Raw genomic sequence first — 25504 nt, forward strand, 5'->3', positions numbered from 1 at the left:
GTGTTGCTGCGCTGAATCGCTCCGGAGGGACGTAGCACAGGCACAGATGGCTATGACAAGGGTGACCCCCGGGAGGATGGGAAACGCCCCGCAACCGTGCCTGCCTTCTGCCCTTCGCACCATGCCATTATTCACGCCTTGTCCGGGAGCTGAAGCTGCAACGGCTCCTTGGGTTTTGCGAGCAGAAAGCAGGTGTCCTGGCCGGAGAAATGTCACATCCCTGCGATGGGAGCGGGAGCACTATACTGGCATGACCTAAAAGAAATACTTCTGCCTCACTCCTCCCGACACAGTCCCGAGATGATGCTTCAGTGAGCTGCCTGTAGATGCTACCCTTTCTTCGCCCCCCAACTACGACCTGCTAGTGTCCTTTCCTGGATGGTGGTGAGGTTGCTGGGATTCCCACGCACACGCGCAGGTTCCCACGGCCGGGAGGCTCCGCTCGGGACGGGCACAGCCTCATACCGGAGGCCGACTCTGATGCGGTGCTGCCTGGATGCCTGACGCTCTTACACACGGGGAATCACCCAGGAGCTACTCATCTCAGCTGCGTTCCCTTATGTCCCTTACCCATACCCAGCCTTTGCGCGTACATGCGCATGCATATACATAGAGTGAGGAATGCCTACACTGCCATAAATACGAGTATATGTAAATATACATCAGGTGAAACAGTGCATGACGGCTGCTTTATCTCAGGCAAGAGCACACATACCAAATCAGGAGAAAAGGCTGGATGATGCTCCAGCTGATTCGGCGCGGTGTCCCGCTCCCGCCCCCGGCCCCGCTCCCGGCCCCCGGCGGCGCGGCGCAGCGCGGCTGGTGACTCGGCGGTGTATTTCAGCGGCGGCGGCGGCTTGGCAAGGCTCGGGGCTCCTCCCCCCGTGTGGTGCTACCCTCTCACTTGATCAAATCCTTGAACGTGAACAGTTTCACTGAAAAGCACTTTTCAAAAAAAAAAAAAAAAAATCCACCAACAGTAGGGAACAGAATCCAACTACCGGGGAGTCAGGTTTGGTGGTTTTTTCCTTGTTTTTCTTTCTTTCCTTTCTTTATTTTTTTTTTTCCTGGTCGTCGTCTGAGAGACTGAGAAAGGGGGAAGAGAAAGGAGAGTGAGAGAAAGAGGAGCCTTTTGCAAATAATAATTATTATAATTGGAATAAGAATCCGGCCCCTTTCTCCTTTAAAAAAAAAATTTAAAAAAGCCCTAAACGCAACGCCTCGTTCCCCCTCCCTCTCCAAGCCCCCCGACTCGCTCCGCGAAGGGATGGAGAAGCGGACTAACTGCTTTCCGACCAGCCACATCGTTTTTCTCGCCTGGACATGGCTCTTACTTCTCTCTTGGTGTTGCACCGGCGCCGAAATAACTTGCGGATCCTGCTCGTCTCCATCACCCTCCTGGCCGCCCTCCTCGTCTCGCCTTAGGCAAGAGCAGCGACAGCCGCCGCCGCGAGGATTACGGAGCTGGCCGGGCGGCCGAATGCGGGGCTCGGCCGGGGCGGCGGCCGCCGCGGAGCTGCTGCCGGGCGGGGAGCCGGGGGGCCGCACGGGGCCGCGGGGAGCGGCGCTCCGCTCGGCGGGGGCGGGCGGCGGCGCGCCCGGGGGCCGGGGCCCGGCGACACCGCGGAGACGGCGGAACAGCGAGGGGCGCCGGGCACTACCGGCGGGCGGCGGCCGGGGGGTGCCCGCGGCCGAGGGGCAGCGCGGAGCCCGGGCTCAGCCCCGTGTGCGCCTGGAGGAGGGGAGAGCGGAGCGGCTGCGAGGGGCAGAGGAGCTGAGGCTGAGCAGCACCACCTTCGCGCTCACCGGGGATGCGGCGCACAACCAAGCCATGGTGCACTGGTCCGGGCACAACAGCAGTGTGAGTATTGCCTCTTCGACCCGACCCGGCTGGGCTGGGATGGTGCCGCTGCGGCCGGGGGTGCGGGGAGGAGAGGGGCGCTTGGCGGGCACCTTGCTTCTATTACCAAAGGAAGAGGTACACGGACCAGAAAAATAAAAAAGTTTCCATGGGAAAGGATGAAGGAAAATGGGAACACTTTCCCACCCCCCGCCCCGAAGGCAAAGCTGTGATCTCCGAGGCAGTGCGATCGGAGCGTGGCCAAGGGGGCTGAGCTGGCCGGAACCTTCTCCCTTGTCCAGGGGAGACCCCCGGCTCCCCGCTCCAGTCTGTCCCGTCTGCCTGTACAGCTGGGTCCCCTTTCTCTCTTCACATGTAATATACACCTCAGCACGCTTCGCTGCCTCTGTGCCAGGGTATGAGTGATGTACAGTCGTGGTGGAAAAGCCCTGCTGTTCCCCGCTCTGCATGCTGGCGACAAGAGAGATCCCATTAATTCATGAAGCCCCACAGCACATTAAGGGGCTCTGAAAGGAGGCAGGTAGTGCAAGCACAATGAAAAGTTCATAAAAAATCGACGGCATCTCATGCCATTTCCCTGAAGTCAAAAATAGCAAGTAACTGAGGTGTCCCTGAAAGCCTGTGAGGCTGTGGTGCATGTGGGGGGTGTCCCAAAAGCCCACACGCCATCATGCCATGATAGTGCAGGGCCCTCCCTCGCACCCTGCTTTGCAACGCCTGGCAGATGGCTGTGGAGAGAACTTCAATTTTCTTTTAACTTGGTATCAGAAATACTATTTCCACTCTGTAAAGTCTGAGAACAGGTGTAATTTAAAGGACTCCAGGAGACATTTATGTTTGGTGGCAGTGTTCCCATTATTCTAATTATTAGCGCTTATCATTGCATTGAAAATGCCTCTTTTATTGTTTTGCCGCTATTGGAAATTGGCATAAAGCAATTAGCAGCATTAAACAGATCGGCTGGATTTTCAGATACATTCTTCATGAAACTGATTAGTCATTAAAAAGTGAATTGTCTGTCTATCTGACTGGCTATCTATATCTATGCATCAGCTGTAGCTCCATGATGTGCAATTCAACCACCCCTATTTTTTTGACTGGAAGGTTTTTTTTTCCCTCTATTTATTATTACTTAGGCAATAATTCTGACAGCAATGTAGATGTTACTTTGATTTAACCATTTTTAAAAAGCAGTTGTGTTTGCCAGACACAAATTCCACTCTCATTAAAGATGAAAGCAAACATTCAAAATAAAACAGCTGCTTGGTATATTTTAGCAATACACTTGTCTCTAGGATTATTTATTTTTAATATAACATGGCATGTAATGAAAAAAACAACCTATATGCCCTCTGTTTTGTTTCATTTTGGTGCTGAATCAAGGTGTGTTGAGCAAAAGAAGCTAAAATCCCTCCCCCCCATTCATTCCTAGCATGGTTTTCCAATAGTTTTGAGTCTTTCCAGTTAAAGTAGCAGGGAAAACTCCTTCTGTAGGCATTTTCAGGGGAAAGAAATGTTATCTTTTCTAAAATGCAGGTCAGAAAATGATTTTCACAAAATTCTCCCTCCCACCTTGGTTTCTTTTACAGAAATGTGCCATTTAAATAACTAGTTTCCTTTATTCTTTAACTCCAGGTGAATAAGAAGGGTAATAAAGTAAAATGTCTTGATTGTTCACAACTTTCCATTAAGATTTTGCACCTCAAGATGCCATGCATTGAAAGCTTCTAACTCACAAACACAAGCAAAAAGCAAAAGATTGGTGTTTATTGCCAGTGTGGTATTCATAGGAAGGAAAAGTGTGCGTGTTAATATATCCTACGTAGTATTATCTATTAGCTATCTTTCTAATATGAGGTTTCCCATCTGAAGACTTTTTCTCTTCTGCCTCTTAGAGAAAACACACTGCATTTAGTGATTAATTGGATTTCTTTTTTCTGAACAGTGTAGAGGGAAACTTAGATGCTTGAACCTGGGTCCTTTCACTTTTTAGCAGAGAAATCTGAATCCAATGCCTGTTTTTCTGCTGCAGTTCAGTTTTTACCTACTTGTACTGTTGGGGTGACTGTGGCACAGGAATGTCAAGCAATTTGCCCAAGGTCACTCAGGGAAATTGTGTGGCTTCTTTTGCCAGCCACATTGGTTCCCAGACTCTCACCTCAGCATATATTTTCTTAGGTCACAGTAAATGTAAAGCAGCGGGAAGGTGTACTGAAAATGGACAAAAGATATTAACTTGTGTCATGATTATGCCAGATGACCTACGAGATCAGGTAGGACATGCCAGGACTGTATAAATGGGACTGTATAAATGTAGGAATAGTTACATTTATACAGTCCTAAAATTACGTTTGGCCCTTGGAAGGCAACCAGGAGGCTGATGTGGCCCCCGGTGAAAATGAGTTTGACACCCCTGCTGTATGCTATTGCTTTCAGGCTACCCAAGCAGTAAAGAGGCATACATCTCACTTTTACTAATTCCCTGTTACTTAAACAGACTTCAGAACTTAAGCTTTTGTCTCTTATGATTTATTAAAAACATGATCAATCAACATTCATGCAATGAACTAGTATATTTCAAATCAGGCATTAGTGGTGGAGAATTCCTAACAATTGGATGGATTTGCAATAAAGATAAAAGCATGGTAATAAAAAAATCAGTTTTTTACTGGAACGTATAGATCTACAGACATTCCACAAAAGAGAGATCTTTGCATCTGCTGCATGTCCTGTTACCTAGAATGTTAAAAACTTCCTGTGGTCTTATTTTATTATTATAAGAACAACTCCCCCTCTGTCTCCTATACCCCTTTCCTCCCATCTTCCTCAAATCTCACTTTAATTTATTAAAAATTAATCCCATCCACTCAACAAACTTTTGTTTTCTCCATTTGCAGATAGTGAGATCGGGATTAGGATAGAAGCAAAAGGCTGGTGAGATCAGGGAATTTGTGTTCTCTGCTTTGTCCTACCCAGAGGCTTTTTCTGCGACCTTAGGAAAGACAATTAACCTCTCTGGATCTCCTCTTCCATGTTAAATGAGGATAGTACTACTTAGCTACCACAAAGTGGTGGTGTGGAGCAGAATTCCTTTCTGCTTTGTACAATACCTGAAGATGTTCAACTGGAGATTGTTAGGAAAATGCAAAAATACTGTTCCGTGTAGAAATGAGGTTTGTGTTCTTGGGAAGGGGACTTGACTTAATTCAGTGGGTCTGATATTAGAAAAAGGAGATTGTTACTTGAGCTTCAAGTATCGGTCCGCCCTAATAAAATAATTTATTGAGAGAGGTCACTGAAGGTCTTGAGGGACCTGGTAGAGATCAGATAAAGTGTTTTCTTGCTAAGGCCTTTCTGAAGGAGGAAGAAGTTTTAGTGAAAACTACTCTAATTCCCAGAAGATCTGCAAGCCATTCTTTTTTTTCAAAGCCATTCCACTCTGAACACACACCATGTACAAATGTGCATTTGGTGAGCAGGTGTATCCTCTGCACTTGTTTTCCCTCTCTAGACGGTTATGTTAGTGCATGAGATGTTTCTTCCTTCTGCTCACTGGATGCTCTCTCCAGCCTTCTTGTGAAGATTATCTGAATCCTCGGATTTTTTTTCTTTTTCTCTTTCTGATTTCTAGGATAAAGACCTGCAAAAATAAGTAACAGCACCTTTAGTGTTGTTACAGCCTTAAATCTCACTGTCTTGTTTCTTGACAATAGATTTTTTTCAAAAGATTTCAAGAAGCTACTGTGGATAAATCACACTCAGATCATTCTCCTGACATGATCACTAGTGGAATGGTAAACAGGGACTGTTGTCATTAGGTTTCAGAGTTGACCCTGTGATGAATGTAGCTGTTTATAGGAAGTACTTAATCCTGTTCATGCTTTTTCCATGATGGCAATGCTATAAATTCTGTGGTGTTTTGGGTGGGTTTTTTTGTTGCTGGTTTGTTCGTTTGTTTGTGGTTTCTTGTTTGTTTTCAATATGAGAAGCAAAGATGCACATTTTTAGCTTTCTTCTTTTGACCTCTGGAATATATTTTCAATCCATTGTCTATGGAGAGGCTTCAGTTTATTATCATAGTATGCTTTAGATATCATATATATACATGCTTTTTACTTTCTAGTAACCAGAGGCGAACTTCAGACATATAGATGAGGAAATGCACTATAATGTGACAGTAAGAGTAGGAGAGGGTTTTTGTCTAAGGCATGTGCAATACTGCAGGTTGCTTCAGCCAGACCAGGTTCTTGTATGATCCTAGAGGCTGGATTTTTCATGCTATAAGAAAGAAGTCAGCCATGCATTTCTCATCTCAGAGCAGTGCAGAAGATAAACCTGCAGAAGTATAGTGTGCCTAAGTGAGATAGCTGCTACCTGTGCAGGCCACACAACTGCACTGATGTTTGTGGTGTGATCCAGTCTCTGAAGTTGCGGAAGGCAGGACAAGAGCTGGTGAGAGACAGGACTGGGGTCTTGTTTTTTCTTGTCAGCCAAGCTATACTGTTTTGTCCAGAGGTCCTGTCAGCCTGTGGCTGTCATCTCTAGAGTTAATGTGGTTGTGAGGCTCACTCTAAGACTGGGAATATGAGATGTCTTTGGGAGAAAACTCTGATAAAGAGGAGGCCAATACTACTACAGTAGGCTACAGCCACCTGAAGTAGAGTTAGAACGAAGATGGAGCTTGGTTAAAGAGGATATAGCGTGTGGCAATAGCCACAACGTATGTCACATTGGACCTTGGGAAGAGTTTCTTCTCAAAGAAAGTGGTGCAGCAAAGCACCATAAAGTTTTGAGAATCCCTGGAGATTTCCAAGACTCACGTAGACATGATCTGATGGTGCCAACCCTGCTCTGAATGGGCTTCCGTGATCCTTTCACCCTGCTACTACTAATCCTATTCCTTTACCCTGTGCAAGCTCTGAGGGCTGGCAGTGAAAACCAGGTTGTACAAGTTCTCGCGGTGAAGTCTGCCTCTTCCGGGAATGATTCTTCTGAATGCTGTTGGCAGTGTTGTGGTGTGATTTGCTAATGTACTGGTGGTTTGATGCTGAGACATTACTCACTCCCATGGCGAATTACAAGCTGGGGAGGGTGATGGGCTTGCTGTGTGCCAGGTAGTTTTTCATTAAGATGCCTAGTAATGCAGTGTGTGATGGGCAGAACGAGGTGGGCAATGTTTGCAATTCCAAATAGTCTGCTGTGCTTGGAAGGGTGGAAGGGGAGAAAATGGATCTTTAGGCAGGTAATGTTGCATTTAGTTGTCAGCCATGGGTAACTGCTCCAACGGTCTAGTTGGGTTTCAGTCTAAAATGTTTACTCCTAGATTGCAAGAGGGTGACAGAGCAATCATATTAATTGCACTACATTTGGTAGATGTTTTAATTGCTATTCTAGACTCTTTCTTTCTCAAATGTTTTTTGGCTAGGTTGTGGTTGTGTTGCCATTGAAGGTAGGCTGGCTGTGTCACAATGTCTTGATGCATTTCCAGTTCCCCGCTACCGTTAGTAATGAAGTTTGCCACTGAAGTCCTTCTCCATGACTTTGCCAATCCATTTTTAATTAATATTGAAGTACAAGATGGGGAAATAGAAATGAAACTCTTGCATGGCAATTGCTTTTATGTTTGTGTTGCGTCAGTAGAGCAGGAAGGAGGCATCTGGAAAATATTTTTCAGGTTATTCCTCTCCAGACTGATTTTATTGCAAAGTCAGGTTGATGTCCAGTGGATCGGCCTTGATGTTGCCTGTGGATCCTGTGAAGCTGGCAGATTCCCCGGGCCATTACTCTGCCTAGCACAGCAAGCTGTCGATGTTCTTGTAGCTCAGAGCTCAGGAACAGCACTGGCTCTGTTCTGGGTGCCTGTCAGCAGTTTCCCTTCAGGCCTCAGTACTTAGACTTTTTCATGCTCAGGGATGAGGCCTAGGATTTGTGGCTAAGCTTTCACAGTGATTTAAATGGAAACAGAAACAGATATTTGATTCTTTAATTAATTTTTAATGGAAAAATTCATCCAATTAGATGACAAAGTATTTTGAAAATGGGTGTGAACAGATAATTGATGTTAGGCAGGAAAGATTTTTCCCAAAAGAGAGGTGATATGAGACCTATGTTTTCTTAAATGCAAGGCTGTGGGAAGATGAAACTTTCTGAGAGCTTCCAAATTCATAGCTGGATTCATAGCAGAGATTCTAGAAAAAATATGAAAACAGTCTCATCTAACAGGCAAAACACAGGTTAAGGTGTGAAGATCTTTAATTCTGGTTGTACTAAAGGATACTGGAAGCCAGTCTTGCAAACAGTCAAGTATTTCCTGAAGTCATACCATAGTGTCATGCTTGTTAAGCTCACTGGATGTCTGTAGATAGAATGGAGGAGAGCAGTACATGCTTACCTGGTCAGTATTCTCTTACAAATCTGTGTTTGTTTCAGGATTAAAGGCCAAACCTGAGCTCATGGTTGGGATTGGTTCCAGGACAATTGCAAGGAAACCTGTCAGTTCTGGAGTTAAGGCTTGGGTTTGGCTGGGATCTGGTCAAGTTTAGCTTCCAGTGAGAATCTGTGCTTTAAGATGTTGAGTCTAGCTTGTCTCTAATCAAACAAGTAAATTAAATGACATGTTCCTTGTGAAGCACTGAATGCAGCTTCCTTTCCTCCTGTGCACAGCCCTTCCCTCTCTCTTGCTTGGCTCTGGGAGGTGGTAGTTTGTCCCACACTTTAAGCCATGCTGGAGACTGATGTGGTGATGTACTTGGCAGAGCCCAACAGGGGTTTTCAGCTGAAATAACCCTTAGATGGAAATTACTGCTTTGCTGTAGCCACGCCTTCGCATGCAACTTTCTTGGTTTGCTTAGACTCCATGCAGGATTCCAAGGCAAATGAATTCCCAAATTCTAACTTGCCCTTAATGTCCAGGGAAAATCGCAGCATTGTTAATGCTTCATTCATGGAAAAAGAAGGGCATGACAGTATTTTCTGTCCTGCCTCTATGGAGTGTTGTGAGACCGAGGGAACTGAATAAAGTGTGCTGCATGTTTGAAAAGTGAAACTCTGTGGGTGTTAGACATAATTGATAAATAATCTGCTATGAAAAGTTTAGGGTCAATTCCCAGCCCTGGTTGCCAGCAGACTCCCAGCATACAATAAAAATTAGAAAAGATTTATGCTGAATAATCAAATATATATATTTTTTTCCTCCCCTCCCTCTCAGTCCTGGAGGAGACTTGATTGCTCTCCCACTGAAATGAGTGGCAAAACCGTCTTGTTCAAGGACGGTCCCTGACACTGAGGCTGTCACGATGTTTTCTCCCCTTCATATTCTGATATGCAACAAAAATGCTAACCGGGCAGATCTGCGGAGCACTACAGGGCCTCTGTGCCCAAAATAGCATCGCTTTTAATTAGCCCCTGCGTGATTTGGACGCCCTGGGGTACAGGCTGTAGGAAAGGGTGCCAGGCTGCTGGTGTGTGAAAAGCAGAGCTGGGCGCTAGAGGGAGCGTGGGCATTTGCTAAAGGAAGGAAATCACTGCAAAGGATGGGGAGGGGAGCTGGGGCCTGGGAAATGCTCACTGGCAAGACAGACGCTGCTGAAATATTGATATGAAAACCCGCTTGGAGTCATTGACTCTGTGAAACTCTTGCTGTCTGGGGTTCCCTTTGCAAGAGAGGAAAATAGTCTAAGCATGCACTTGGCCATGGTAAAGCCTTTTGTACCCTCCTCATGCTGCTGATACTATTTCTTGATTGCTAATTGCTGCCAGGCTTTTTCCTGAAGGTAAGACTCCCAATGCCCAGGGTCTCTCATCTGTTGCTCCCCTCCAGTCTGACTCATGTGCCTGTAAAGCCACCAGCAACCCCCAGCAGCTGGCAGCAGTGCTGCTGGGTTGGAAAAGGGAAGATGTTAATTAACCTTTACAGTGCCAGGAAGCAGCAACCTGAATCCTGGCTGCCCCTGACTGGAGCAGTGTGTGCTCTCCATTTCCTCAACTGCTGTGCCCCTTTTTGTCCCCAGGATAGCTGTCGATAGACCCTCTTAGCTGCCAATCTTCTCCCTCTCCTGCACCAGCTATAGCTGGTAGGTGAGGGCAGAGGAATTGAGCTTTGTGTGCCTCGTCTACAGAGGATACATTTGCTATAGCAGGTCCCTGCTACTTGGGACTCCACAATATTTTGACCAGTTTGAGGATGTTGCATATCTTAGTGTTTCTATTCCCCTTTTCTTTCTTGTGAGTGTGAGGGAATAGAAGGGACTGGAATTCATCCCAGCCACTGCATGCTAGGACAAAATTACATTTTTTCCTGGGCAAAGTGGTTGCACTTACTGCTGTCATTGGGACTAAAATGGATGTTTGGGACTTGGGAAAAATGGAACTGAAGCATGGCAAATCACTTAGGTCAATGATCAGCTAGAGGCTTTGGAATTGGAAAAGCAACTGCTTTGATACTGCTCCAGACACTACACCTGTCTATAATATGTAGGTACTGGTGATACATTTTCAGTGGATGGTGATACTACTCATATGCTCCAGAAATATGCTGAGCCCCTTGTGGGGATTTGGTAGGGGACTCCAGTGAGGGGTTAGTGGAGCCCAGGCCTTGAGCCCAGAGCTCCAGCTGACTTTCAAGGCAGAGAAAAAAGCATGGGTTGAGTTCAGATGTGCTTCCTTGGGGTGCCAGAGGAGAGAAGGCTGTGCATGCAGCTTGCCTTCATGATTTTTTGATTTGCCATTGTGCCTAATGGGGGTGTGCATTGCCCCATACATTGGCTTCCCTGTCTACAGGGCAGAGTTAACTCACGTGCAGGGCTGTTGCTGAGGCTTAATATTTGCAAAAGCAAGAGAATGTATAAAACATGATTATTTAGCTCTTGCCAGAAATGCTTTAGGACCTCATGAGCACAGGGTAGAAGGAGTAGAAGCTCTAATTGGTTGTTAGCCTTTCCCTATGGTTTTTCCCTGACTGGCAAATTCCCCCCAGCTGTGATCAATATATCAGGTGTAGACAAAGAGGACGTCTGTCTGCAGCCCTCCCTTGCCTCTGTGAAAAGACTGAAGGGGGAATTCTTTCTGCACAGGTAAGAGAGTGGATGACTGTGTAGTTGTGGGCATTTCTCTGTTCTAGGCTTTCTGTCCTTTACCACCAAATACTGCTAGTTTTGTGCTTACAGCATGATAGGTGTGATTTTACTTGTAAAGCTCTTATATTTCAGCTATGTGTTTCAAAGATCACTGAAAGGAAGATCAATAGTATTAGTCTTATTAATCTGATGGGGTAGTTGTTTTTTGTTTGTTTGTTTTTTGTGAAACTGAGGCATGCAAGAGAGGAGGAATCTGTTCTGGGTTGTGCTGCTGATCAGAATTAAAGTTTGAAGGCAAGTTTTCTGGTTTATGTACCTTATTGATATGACTCCTTAATGACAAATGACATCTTTTACTTCATCTGCCACGGCTCAGATGCTGTGTGTATTTTCTTTTTAGAAGAGATTGCATGAAAGAAAGGAAAAATAGATGAGAAGAGGAACTAAGAGGGGGAAGAACAGGACTCTCATGAATAATAGAGAAGTGGAACTTGCTCAGCTAAAATCATTAACAGATTGATCAAGTTAACGTACTGCAAACTTCTGGCTGAAAGTGATTTAAGAGCATCTTTGTCTGCTGTTCTAATCTCTTTACCAGCATGGCTCCCCAGATTGAGTTATTTCAAATTGCAGCTCTTTTTGAGCTGGATGAGAATTGACATGGTGAAACTGCAGGAGCTGTAAATTTGGGCTTCCACTGGAAATACAGAGAGACAGGAGAGGGGTCACATCTGTCTGCTGAGGGGGTTGGGAGTTGGCTGTGAATTATGTGGCTTGTTTGTAACAGGTTGGAATATTCTAGGATGACAGTCATAGTAGGGCACATGTAGGTCTGTATGCTTGTTTGTGCAATGTTGTTGGGGGTAACATAGGATGCAAAATTCAAGGGTCTTGTTAGCTTTTGGGATCGTTAAAGTGGCTTCCCCACCCTTTGTATTACACTTCACAGCCCAAGGGGAAAAGTCTCCACCAGGTACAGCTGAAAGGCTCCTGGGTGAGCCAGGCAATTAGATCTTTCTCCTGCCCTCTTGGATGGGGCCTGGGCTGGTTCTCCCCATGTTATGCTTCTGCAAGGTGGAGAGATGGGGCACTATGTGAAGGGCAATGTCTTTGTTCTGCCACCCACAGCGTCTTTCTTGCTTTGTTCCCAATCAGTAAAATGTTGGTAGCACATGACACTGTAGTGTGAGTGTGGATGGGGTGCAGAAGGGTATCTGGGGCTGGAACCCTGTTCTCCTGGACAGACCTACTCTCTGAACTGGCATGAACCCCTGTGTTTTCAGTGGGACAGGGTTTTGCTTCTGTTTGTGCATCGAAAACCTGGTGCAAGGCACAAGACTGGTGAGCTGCATGTAAAGGAGCGTGGTGGCCTTGTGCACAGGAAGCCTTGCTCACAACGTGTGGTGGGAGAGGCAGGTAGGCAGACCTGTGCATCAGGCAGGAGGTCTCTGAGAACCACATTTGGCGTCTGGCCTGAAAAAAGGCTTGCCTGTGAGATGGTGAGACTGCAAATATGATAGCTATGGTACTTGAAAGAATAGTTCTTTCAGAAGAGAGTAAATCTTTGTCCCAGTGTGCTTTGGCAACTGTTGGAGCAATACCAGGAGGAAGCCCTGTGCAGTCACAGTGTCCATGTCCGGTGTTACAGAGGTATAATAGAGGTGATTTGACAGTTGTTGGCCAGACTTTTCTGGGTAGCTGAGCTTTGAACAGAAGGGCTTTCAAAAAAGTGTGAAATATTGAATATGGCAGAGAAAGGTCTGGCTGGGACACCCCACCAGATTATGATTTCTGCTGAGTGTTTTTGAGGCTCTGCCCCAGTAGCTGTACTGAATATTTGATTATCTGGCCTGTGAGAGCTGTCTGCTCTCCGAAGGATCTGAAAATGAGTGAAATGTCTGGCCATTTTGTTAAGCAGCAGAAGTTAGCCATCACTTATCCATTAACTATTTGCCCTTCCAGGACTCTTCTATCTCTCAGTGTTTCTTTCATCTCTGTGATGATCCCTCATTCTGTTGCCCATTTGGAGGAGTAACTAGTGGCACATGGTGTACTTGGCTGAGCATTACAGATGTGCTGGAGGGCTGGCTGTGGTGGATATGCTGATCAGCGGGAGCCCTGCCAGCTGTAGGGATGGACACTGGGTGGCTCGTGGTTCAGGCCAGGTATTATTTTGGGACCTGCATCTTCACTCAGCTGAACTTTCAGGAACTCAGTATCTCTGTGACCGTTTCCTCTGTTAAATGCAGTTCAAGGTGGTCAACAGATTCCAAAGTTATCCCTCCCATGCTAACTCCCAGACAGCATTGTTTGTTTCCTCCAAAGCTGAAACTTTGTTTCTTTTTGAAGGCAACCTAAAAACACAGCTACAATATCAGCACTGAGGAGGCCTTAATTTGCCCAATTAATGTTATTCACTGTTGTTTTTTGCCAGCCTGCCTGGGAACTCTGTTCCTTTAATCAAAAGACAACATCACTGGCAGTGTAGCTTTCTCAGTTTGCTTGTGCAGCATCTCTTTGTTCCAGGCTCAATTCTGTCCACCCTTGCATTTAATTAAGATTATCTTCATTACTTGTTCCTACCTTGCATGCTACAAGTAACAAAGCCTGCCTTTCTCAGTTGTGCTGAGATCTTGTACTGGTGGCTCTTAGCTTTCTGTGTGCTTTATTTTTTTAAATTTTTTGTGTTTCCTGTAGTGCCACTGGAAATAAACAATAAACTGGAGTGGGGAGAAGGTGTCTTAGTGAAAACTCATAGAAGGAGGAAAGAGGCAGGTCCAACTCCAGCACTGATGAATGAGATCAAATGGTAGATGGCCCGAAAATATTAGATCATTTGAGAATGCTAGGTCTTCAGTAAAATGGGAGATTATCTTCTTCTTCCTCAAAGGGGAAGGTTAACAGTCATGAAAGTCACTGACTAATGGAGTCTCTCCTCAGTTTGGGGCCTGAATGAGCCTCAGAGATTTCTTCATGCACTCATCCTACTGAAGACAAGGGTGAGAGGCAAGAGCTGACCCACGGAACACGTGAGGACAGAGGACTGAGTTGATATGTGTGTGAAAGTGTGCAGTGCCACTGTTCCTGTTTCACAGATCACTGGGAAGCACCTTAGCTAATGCTGTGCATTCCTACCTATGAAAGTTGGTCTGTAACATTTATCACCCTTGGTAGCAAACAGGTGTATCAGTATAAAGCTTGCTATACCTGTGTTTGTCAAAATGATCTGCATGTGGGCGCCTGAGAGGAGTATGGGAAGGAATGGGGTGGAGCTTCCTGGGCTTTTTACATCTTTTAAAATCTCATTTCAATCACTGCATGCTTAGGAAAAAAAAATGTGGTTTAGAATTGTAAAAGATACTAGGCCTTTGTTTACATGTGTGCAAGGATATGTGACCTAATAATTGTAGAACTAGATATATAACTATTTAACTAGATAAAATGTAAGTACCATGTAACCAGAGATTATTTTGGGCTGTAGTCTGACTCTGCCTGCTTTTCCTCTGTTCCATCTCTACACTATTCTGCTGTAGCTCATGTGCTCTGATCCCTTTATATGGGCTTGCAGAGCCCACGTTTCTTCCCCTGATGTGGCCTTTGGGCAGTGGGTGTCTGATATGAGTCAGGAGTGAACGTTTTTTCTGTGCCTGGTCCAGCTGGATCTTGGCAGCCCTCAGTTACAGACCAAGTTACTTTGGTTGAACATGGTGGTTTGTGTGCTGAATTTGGAGCTCTCATTTATGTTCTCTGTGGGTTCAGTTTTACTCTGATCTTGTAATCTGCAGATCTAACTGATCTTGAGATAGGAGGGAATGATAACAAGGTGGAAAAGAACTGGCAGTTAGTTCAGGTCTTTCCTTGCAACTTTTTCTGTCCTGAGCTAAAAGCAGTTTTTCAGAAAATGCCTGTGAAGTTGTAGGGTTTTGACAGGTAAGTAGAAAACTGCGCTTAATGGTTAACACTTGGGAGCAAGAATGGTGCATTTTTTTTTTTTTTTTTTTTTTTTTTTTTTTTTTTTTTAAAACCCAAGTGTATGTACAGCACCTTGCCCAAATCTTCTATCTTTAGAGGATTATGTATATAACAGGGGTGACATAACCTTACTGTTTGTTTTTGGCTGCATATACAGAATTTGAACCCCCCTGAAGAAGAGTCAGTGTGCTCTTTCCCTGCCAGCCCGTTCCTACAGACCGCAGGTGATCAGTTGTGGTGGGGAAGACGTGGCCTTTTCCGTTGTTTTGCCTTTTTGACGCTGGCCTCCGTTAGTCTCTAGGTTGGCATGTTGGTTAGGTTTTACTCACTTTCTCCTTCCTGAATGTGGGGCCAGAAGATGTTCTGCTCCTATGCCATGGTCCCCTGTGGTGAATTTGTGCTGACAGGTAGTGCTGGCTACAGGGAAGCTGGTAGCTATTTCAGGTTCATTTTTTATTTAAGTGTTCTCCCTCCAGAGTCACGCTTGTGCTTGACTTATACTAATGCATTTTGAGAGTAGGGAAAAAAAAAAAGGTCCCCTGAGCAAGGCATGTGCAACTATTTGAAACTTAAGCAGTGTTTTTTTAATGCTGTGCTGCTTTGTCACTAAGTCTAACTCCTGCTGGGAGAGAAGGGAGGAAAGTGACTATTTGGGGTCAGTGTTCAAGTGTCTGGGACGTGGTCAATTCAGGTTAGGTGTACCATGGCTGAATGATGTCTGGAGTCATCTCAGACAAGAAGTGGGCAGAGAAATGCTGTCAGAAGGTTTTTCTCCTACCTGTTTAGGTTGATAGAGTTGAATGGGTCATTCTCACCTGCCAAGGTGCATAAATTGCTGTCATGCAAGCTAGAACTTTAGACTTCTGGTTAAATGGTCTGTCCTGCCATTAACTGAAAGGAGAGGAATGATATCAGTAAATACATATTACCCTTTCAAGGGAAGCTGTTCAGCTGATGTTCATGGTCCAAAATTCACTCTAGTTTATGGCAATTTTATGCTGGTGTTGCTCCAACAGAACTCCACTTATACTAGTGCAAACAAGACCATAATGTGAATATTTCAGTGTGCAGTGTAGAGCCAGTGTGGGGTATTAAAGTATCTCCTTGGCTTTCTGCCTTTGATTTTTTTTTTTTTTTTTTCCCCCCTTCTTCATTCTTCTTAGCTCTTCTTTTCCATTGTACTGAGCTTGGGACAGTGGACATGAGTTGCCTGATTGTGAGGAACATGAATAAGGCTGCAACTTGAGGGAGGAAGATTGAGGTATTATCATAGTGTGGGCAAGTATCATTCTCTCCGTCTTGCACTGGTGGGAAACTTGGATGTTCAAGTGCAAATTTGCTGTAGTGTACTAGCGTGAGCCTGTGATGGCGCCATTAGCAATGCAAACAGTGGTGTTCCTTGGCTACCAGTGATCAGGGCACCTTAAGATTAGAACAGCTCAACTGGACTTGCCAAGTCTCTCTTCTTTTGGAATATTTTTAATGAAAACCTCAGTGTGAAAATATATTCTAAATGCTGGTGTGCTGGTTCTGGGAAAGATGAGTGTTTATTTCTAGTGCACATGATATCTCTCAAAGCCTTACAGGCAACTGTGTGCACTCAGTTCACTGCTTTGCTAACCATCTTCACTGCTAATGAGGGGCTGTTGTTTTGAGAGGTCACGACCACCTTCCTGAATGGAAGTTGGAGAAAAGGAACAGTTTGTAATAAACTAGAAAAACAGACTTTGAAAAATTGTGCTGTGCTGTATCCTTGAGCTGGGTTTGCAGACTCTTTTACTCTTCTGCTGGTGAAACGGTTGCTATGAGTTCTGTGAGTTGGTGTGTTTTGTTTGGTTTTTTTTTTTTTTTTTTTTTTGTTTTGTTTGTTTGGTAGAAAAATAGTACACAAACTTGGCCAGACAGCCCAAGTACTGTGAGTGATCCCTTTGCTATACTAGAAGTGCTGTTCTGGATCCTTGCACTTCTGCTTGGAGTAACTTGTCACTGGAATCCTTTTGTCTCTCTTTTGTTCCCTCTTTAATGAAACTGCTATGCTTGGTTTAAATCCTGGGTATTGTAAAAAAACACTTGCCTTGAAAAGGACCCTTAGCTTGATGAAGCAACAGCTTCTGTCAGAGCAGCATGTTTTATTTCAAGGGCTTTTCATCTTCCTGATGCTGGAGTAGGACAACAATAATTCCTTCAAATATGGTGGCGATACACTGATGGAATGTCAGTAGGGTGAGAATTAGCCACATGTGCCTTCCCCTTTTCTGGCTGCTGGCAGGCTTGGATGGGATGGAATTTGAAAGCCTTTTCTGTCTGCATGGCTGTGCTTCAACCTATCTTTCACAAAAGACAGCAATCAGAAGAGCATTAATACTACATTAAATTACAAAGTGTCACAAGCCATTGAGCTGCATGGTAGAACAGAGGGTCATCCCTTGAAGGAGTTGAGCAATACAGGAATATGGTCCTTTAGAAGCAGTTTTTAGTGATGATGAGGGCCTCAATTGCGAAGTTCTGTCAAGCAGCATCCAAAGAACACACCAAACAAAAATGAGGCTTCTGTACTGCATTAGTGGAGACCGTCCTGGCTTGTGGTATGGCATATTCTCTTGCTGCTTTGCCCATTGCCTGAGCTATGAATTGCTTTTCCAAATTCCCATGTTGGCAGTGACCATCTCTAGCTGTGCTGTGCTGGTCCTTCATTGGTCTGGGATTTAGCTTTCCTACTAGGACAAGTCCTGCTGGCTCATCTGAGGAGCGCAGCCAGTGCTTTATAGGGTCTTGATGAAAGCCTAGAGAAGTCATCTGGACTTTGGCTCTGGAGTTAAGGATCCTTAGCTCTTGAGGCTGAATGACTTCAAGCACAAATAGACAGTGCAGTAAAGGTGGTGTATTTATTAGAGCAAGTTCTCATTAACTCTTCTTCTTGACAGGTTGAATATCTCTAACCGTTACTGTCCGTTGTCATACAAGATCTGACTCAAAGCCAGCAAATTCTTTGCATTTCTACTGAGTTTAATAGGTTTTGGATATGTGCCCAGGAATATAAGATCACATGTGCTGGATGAGACTTAAAGTCCATCTATTCCCAATGTCATATATCTGACATTGCTCAGTAGCACAGCTCTATCTGGTATTGACTTCTATCTGGCATATCCTTGATTCCAGACAGATGCTAGATATGTAGCACACAGGGCTCTGCAGATAACTTACTGCTCATGGTGTTTTTGTGTGTCTGTGAGGTGGCTGACAGAAGGGAAACAATTCGGGCTTAACCCCAACCTCCCATCTCCACCCTCATAGGTCTCCCCAGATTCTGACTTGGAGCAAGCATAAATTCTCATTCCGAATTAAAACCAAAACCAACCAAACAAACAAAACAACCCCAAAACAAATAAAATCCCCAAATCAACCAATTAAATGAAAAAAAAAAAAAACCAAACCAACTAACCAAATAAACCCCCTCCTATTCCTCCTAATTTTAAAGGATTTTTTTTTTGTAGAAAAGCTGAGGGTTTTTTAAGCTAAAATGAAACATTTATATACTTACAAAAGAAAATTCAGTGCAATTTAGAAAATATAAAATATGCTGGCCATATTAAGTAGTTGTTTTACTGTAAAAAATAGTTATAGAAGCTGCTAACCCCTCTGATTTTCTACTCTGTGTTCTGTCTTGGTATGAAGTTGATGAAAAGAAGGTTGCAGTGTTTATTTGCTTTTGTTGCAGGAAAGCAGTGAGGTCCATGCATAAAAATACAGATTATAGTGTCTGATACAGGCCACATTAGTAAGACTGTGTTGCTTTGTTCTAATTACAGGAATTATGTTGCTGACGTCAGTTTGTCAGTCAGCAGAGTGGATGCTTATGTGCTGCTCTGGAGGTCACCAGAAAGTAACAGCTGAGAGTGGTTTGTTTTGAGGAAGTTTTTAAACTGAAAAATTCAAATGGAAAGGTGTGTTTTTGTTGCTTGCTTGTTTTTAATAGGGATTTGGCAATACTTTTTGCTAACAACAGCAGTTGACTAAAACTGAAATCAAACTCCCTCTTCTTTGTCCTGGTTAGAAACTTACTAGTGTATGGTTGGGTAGGTTGGTAGGTTGGTGTGTTTAACAGTGGAAGAGGAGTTGCACTTCACATCTAGATCACTTGATAGTATTTCTGAGATCCAACAAAATATTTTGGCAAATGATTTCATTTTGCTTAAAGGCCTGGGGAAGGGAGGGGGTTGTGTGTGGTTGGTTGTAGTGTGTTTTGTTTTTTTTTTTTTTTTTTTAACCTCAAAGTTAAGTTGCAACTGGAGTCATGAGTGCCTTTAGAAGCAATGGGGTAGAGCTCACCTGAGCATTAGTTGTGCATGATAGATAAATGTATATGAGCTCATCCTTTAGCCTTTACATTAACCACTGACAAGCTGTTTCCCTCTGTGCCTCAGTTTCCCCAGCTGTGAGAGGAGATGGACCTCTTTTGCAAAGCCCTTTGAGACTGACTGATAATAAGCACTGTTACCTGTAGTTTTTGGCAGCTGAGGGTCAGGCATTGGCCATAGTTGAAGGCAGACAATACATGTGAACTAGTCTATAGTATTTTTCCAATCTTAATTTTTGTGGGTTGCATAAACAGCATAACAAAGTTGTGAGACTTGTGGCCTGTTTGGTTGTGATCCCATCAGTCTGCAGGGGGTTGTAGTCTAAGAGCTGCTGCGTAGATGTTCCAGTTGAATTCAATTTATTGTTTGCTTTTTGAAACCTAATTTCATTTCTAAATGTGGAAAGTGTATGAAGGTGGAGATTTGTCCTGGTGCTGGGAGGAGAGTCCTAGTCTGATTATTTAAAATGAAGTAGTTCTGATTAAATATTTAGCCTTTAAACAACACATTTAATACAGTGAATTGCATTTTTATTTATTAATGGCTGTTGCAATGCGGTTTGGAGAGGAGTCCTGCTAAAACGCACTGTTGTGATATTGCGAAATATAGTAATGACTGTAATATTTTGTTGAATTATAAATGTCCACTGTGCCTACAGAACTACATAAGCGTTATATTTCGAAGTTGTTTTTATTTGAAGAGTGATATGTGGTCATTGTTTTGCCTTTTTTGCATAGTTTTTTAGACTGTTGTTAATTAAAGGGGCAAAATAAAAGCAGGACGAACAGTCAGGTGTTGCCACCCTCTTCTCATTATTAAAGCACCCCCAGGAAATGTGTTGAAGATTATTTCTCTTGTCCAGAGCCAGGTTTTACAAAGACAGATTCCTTGTAGTGGAAAGATTGCAGTTAAAGGGAAAGGTGTGTGGGAAAGCCATGCACAGGGTTGACCTAGACCGCTGTTTCTTTAGCAGAACACCCTTGTCTTACTGCTCCTACTCTTTGGCTTCTAGAGAGCACAACTGAGTTTTTCAGCAAAACTACATTTATGCAAACTGACAGAACTAGTCTTAAAATAGCATCTAGCGTTAAACTGACATAAAATGCATTAAGTGGTAGTTACACTAAAATGAACAAATATATCACCTTCTTAAGAGGAAGATTAGTGTCCATGTTATTTTTCAGGCAGCCTTTTGTAGGTAACCTACTGGAAAAGAAGGTGTTAGTCCAGTCTTGTTTCTAAAATTCTGCTGACAAGTTTTCCCTGTTTATCCATGGGGGAGGAAGAAGCAGTGAGCTAACAGCTAAGTCTGGAAAATAAGTTTTGCGTTAGAACGAATACAGCTGCCCAGACAGCTGCATTCATATTTTGTTCCTGAAGGATGAAGTAGATTGTTCTTGGACCATTTAATTACCTTTCTTTTATACTCTGTACCAGAGAGGTTTGTTCTATGCTTGCTGTGATCTATGGTATTGCAGTTTGTCTTGAAAGAGGAACTTTTGGAAGACATCAGTAAAAGGCATGGTCAAGCAGGAGTCTGAATGGCATCTGTCTGAGCTCACTTCTCAGCATTTGTGAGCTGATCGGGAGCACAGTACAACAGATCAGTGTGATGGGTTGTTGACTTGTGTGCTGCAGATAGCTCTTGACAGCAGGGTGGAAATGAACATTTTCAAACTGACACCTAAAAATGTCTATAGCCTGTCGTGCTTTATAGGGGGATTTTTCCAATTCAGGGACACAGTCTCTAGGGAAGGCTTGTGAATTCAAAGCTGTTTCTATTGTAGACATGAATGCACATTAGTTTGTTCGTGGAAAAGGAGCTTGGTCAGATATGGAGAAGGTATAGGCCACTACTTTGTCTCTGCTGTATTGTCTGTAGCCACAGACTGAGGAGCTGGTGGTAAGAGAAAATAATAGGCTTTTCTCCAAGGATAGCTCTTAGCTTCCCCTGGGCTTTCTGCTGCCTCATTAGTTGATTAGCTTCAAAGTGGTGTCTTGGGAAGAATCAGTGCTCTCAGCCAGGCTCCCTGGCTGCTGGTGAGAGGGGAACCTGTGTCGCTGGGGGATTTGAATGAGGTTGGTAGAATGCTGCAGGGGTGAAAGGAGGTGGGTGCTTCAGAGGGCCAGGTGATGATCCAGTTGGCTTTGAACAGTTCTCAGAACCATGAACAGGGAAGGAAAGCGCTGGGGGGCTAGAACCGACTTCAAACTCCTTTGGGTACTTAACCCAGAAAGAAAATACAATCGGAAGAGGAAATGCACATTTATTTCCTACCTGTACTAATGACCTCTGGCAATTATCTACCACCTTCTGCTGAGGCAAGGGGAGATGTTAATGGGAGAAGGAAAGGAAGAGGAAACTGGGTTCTTCGTAGTGGTTGGGTGTTTCAGGGAGTTGAAACACTTGGGAGCCAAGTGGGAAGATGGGAGTAGGAAGGTCAAGCGACAGTGAGATCTGAGTCCAATAGAGCTACAGAAAGTGGTGCCCAGATGAGGACTTGCTGGCCACAGGCAATCTGGCAGGACTGTTAGTCTATATTATACAATCTTTGGGTGACTATATTTCCCCAAGAGTTTTCTTGTAGGAGGGAGAATTATGGCCCTGTGACCTGCTTTTGGTCAGCATGGCTAAATGTTCCTCCATGGTGAGGCCATGATGCTCTAAGCTTGTGAGGTGCCAACTCCCATTAATTACATAGGCATCAAGGCATCAAAATCCACTGAGGAGCTGGAGTATAGAACTTCTTTCACTACAGATTATCATGGGAGAAATCTTGAAGCTCATGCCCCTGTTTAACTTCAGAGATGTTTTTCTAGTAACAAACATACACCACAGTGACTACACAATGGGACTCCATAGATACTCTGCAAAGCCAATGAGAAAAATCCAAGTGTAAAACCTATTGTGAGAAAATCACTTCAGCTCAAAGGGAGAAAACTTTGTAGTAAACCAACTTCCACTTCTGTGCAGGGGGTTGCCAGAGAGAACTTATGGTAGTAAGTAGATTAATTGAATTTAAAGCATAGAAATTGTATATAACCTATCTGAACTATAAGTAGAGAGATGTAAGCAGATGGTGTGCTGAGTGAACCCATCATTCTTGACCTCTCTAACTGCTCCAGGTAACAAACATTTCCCTCTTGCTTATGTGAACATTTGTTTCTGGTGCTTGCTGCGTATGTTTTGCCACCAGACATTGGCAGCCTGCTTCCACTTACTAGAAGACAGATTTTGCTTATCACTGCAAGAGACTGTGATGTGATTATGACCACCCAAGGCTTGGTCTCAAACCTTGCTTCCTGAAATAATAAATGGAGGTTGACTCATCTTTCTTTAGCTTTCAGTTTCATTGTAGTCTTAGGTTGTGAAATGTATTTACGTGGTGATTGTCTCAGCAAAGATAGCGTCCATCTTTTCTGAATTTCCAGATGATGTCTTTTTTGTTTTATATCTTTATACGCAGGTTACTGGGAGCGTGATTGAATGAAGCAATTCTTGCTTGCTAGTTTTCCTTACTTAGACTGTAAGAGTATGAACATGGGGGGAAAATGGTCTGCTTGCAGGCATGAATTGCTTGGGAAGAGGGGGAAGGACCAGCTCTTACTTTGTGTGTAGCCAGCTGGGTCTGATCTAGACCAGGTGCTGGGGGGTGACTCTGTTCCTGTGCAGTTCCCTTCATCTGTATTAGAGCTGCAGCAATCCTGCATGCAAAGAGTAAGTATGAAAAGGTGACTGGGGATTGTAGTGTGACCTGCATTACTTCTGATCTATTGAGCTATTCCCCAGTAAGTTAAACATCTTCTTCTAGTGGTGTTATTTTGCTATCACTTAAATACTGAATGCAATCTGTAGAGTTTGAAGTGTACAGCCTACTGTCTTTTGGTTTTGGTTCAGGCAAGAGAGCGCTGGGAGAGCTTGAGCTTCCTTGGGGGAAGTCTGGTGCTGATCTCTGAGCTGATTGAAAATGCAAACTGGATTTTGGGTGAAGTAAAGCCCAATGGATTTTTCTGGGTTGAGCCTGGGCAGGTGCTACTGACTGCTGGTGTTTATGTTCCCAGGGAAGTAAACTACAGTAAGAAGTCTGGATACCTTGTGAGGCTACTACGTGTTAAAACTGGATGCCAAAGTATTTTCCCCAAAATTGCTTGTGCTTTTTTTTGCAGCCAGAAGAAAGAAAAAAGGAAGAAGGCATAATGAGAAGCTATTCAAATGCTTTGTTAACATATTATCTAAGTGACTTTGCTTTCAAAAGAATATTTTTTTCATGTTTAGGTGGCATCACTGAAAAATATTAGTCCTACTAAAAATTTATTTTTAATATTTCACATTGCTGTTTACTAGTCTTATGGCAAATGTTAAATTGAGTGAGAATTTTTACTTAAAGTTTTCAACCACATGTAGTGCTAGTTTTAAAATGAGAATAAAATCAGTACCATGAGTCTCCATAAGACTCCTGGGAGAGGAGAGTGATTACAAACTTACTATTGATGTGTTTTTTTCAATGTAACCAGTTCTCAAAAAAACCTGAAAATTTCTTGAAAAATTTGAGTTTCGATCAAAGGACTTTGTGACAGAATACTCTATGAATATTTTTGGGGGTGAAATAGTTTTGATTTTTGGTTGTTCAGTGCTGGAAATATGGTAAAAATTTTGAGCAATTTTAAAAATTGTATTATAAATGTTTACAAAAATGGGAGAAAACATTTAAGCTTTAAAGGAGAGCACAGATATTTTCCAGTTGGCTCCAGTCATAGATAAATCTGTCAACATTTATAATCTGAGCTAAGAAGTTTAAATATCAAGTATCATGTGCTGAATGTTTATATTGAACTGCCTACAATCAATCCATAGGGTCAACTTTTAAAATGTCAGAGGTTTAAATAGGACGTGTTGACAAGAAGCTGAGATTTGCTCAGGGCACTCATATGCAGAACAAGATGCCATTTTTCTCAAATGTGGTGCTTATGGCTGATGAGTTACCTGTTTTTTGCTGGCAAAAGTTCTTAAGTTACTGGAGCTGTCATTAAAGAATTTTCTGAGTGTGATTGGGTTTGGGGCACTGGAGCTGGTTCCCTGTCACTGGCATATCACTAGTAGCTTTGACCCTTGGTAATTTTTGCCTTAGTGGAATTTTGTTGTTGCTTTTTAATGCTTGTGCAGGAGAGGAAATGGCCTGTCAAATCAGGTGAATTAAGGACTATTTCAAGGGAAGATCTGTCCTTGAAAATCAGGAAATAATTTAACATGTGCTTTCAGAGCAAGGCTGCACAATACATGAGAAACAAAGGGGGTTTTGCCTATTTGTGTAGCAGTTGAGAAATGAAGAAAGGATAAAAATGCTTAAAACATCAACGGTCAAGTGGGAGGTTTGGGGTTATTTAACTTTCAAATGCTAGCAGATTGCTTATCCTACCATTTCTATTGCCTTTGGAAATGTGGAAATGCTTCCTTTCTTCCACCTGTTAGAGCTCAAATCATGTACGTGAGCATCATAGCTGTAGGTGTAACAAATGGGATTAGTGAGAGTTGACACCAGCAAACTCCGATGGGTGACAGACATGAGGATGCAGGGACATGATTATGAACAGGGCTGGCATGGTTTGGGGTAGGGAACATCCCTTGCTCTTTGGAAAAGCAGTGCCCAGGATAATGAGAACCTGATCATGTCTGGACTCTTTACCATCATAATACAAGTAAACCACTGCAATATTGGGCTTCAAAGAGCTGACTTGTGATCCAGTAAGGTAACTGCAGTGTGCCTATCCCTTTTCTTTTCCATTTCTTCCTGTTGGAGCCATTCACTTGGAGAGACATTAAAATGCTGTTGATCACTTTGGTTTCTGGAGAAAATATATATGAAAATCTGGCTTTCAGTGAATATGTCCGGATACAACATATGTGTTCAGGGAAATCAACAGGTGAAATCTTCTGAACTGCAAGCTTTGCAGTATCTCACCAGCCACTAATTTTAATCTAAAGCCAAGTGACTGCTGTGCTGATTTCTCTGTATTCACCGCTTAATGTGCCCAGGTTGCAATAGGCATTTTTCTCAAGCCCTCTGGTGTCTGGGGCTCAGAATGATGCAGGTGACAGTGCCAAGAGAAGTGTCTGGCTGGGAACACCTCACTCGAGTCTGTTTGCAATGGCAGCCATGTCTCAGAGAGACACAGGCAAGAAAACACCCTTTCAAATGGTTCCTCAACTTGTTGGATCATTTGAGTATTTTTGAGGCAGG

At 43.6% G+C, this 25504-nt stretch overlaps 1 protein-coding gene across 1 annotated transcript in view; it reads left to right on the forward strand.

Annotated features, from left to right (window-relative positions):
- Window positions 1–838: 838 nt before the first annotated feature.
- Window positions 839–25504, forward strand: part of SORCS3 (sortilin related VPS10 domain containing receptor 3) — a 293201-nt gene continuing 268535 nt past the window's right edge. The window contains exon 1 of the mRNA XM_065843270.2: window positions 839–1861. Coding sequence (XP_065699342.1) covers window positions 1268–1861 — 594 coding nt within the window. The 5' untranslated portion in view covers window positions 839–1267. The remainder of the gene's footprint in view (window positions 1862–25504) is intronic.

This window comes from Patagioenas fasciata, chromosome 8 (genome assembly GCF_037038585.1).
Source record: "Patagioenas fasciata isolate bPatFas1 chromosome 8, bPatFas1.hap1, whole genome shotgun sequence".
Classification (NCBI taxonomy): Eukaryota; Metazoa; Chordata; class Aves; order Columbiformes; family Columbidae; genus Patagioenas; species Patagioenas fasciata.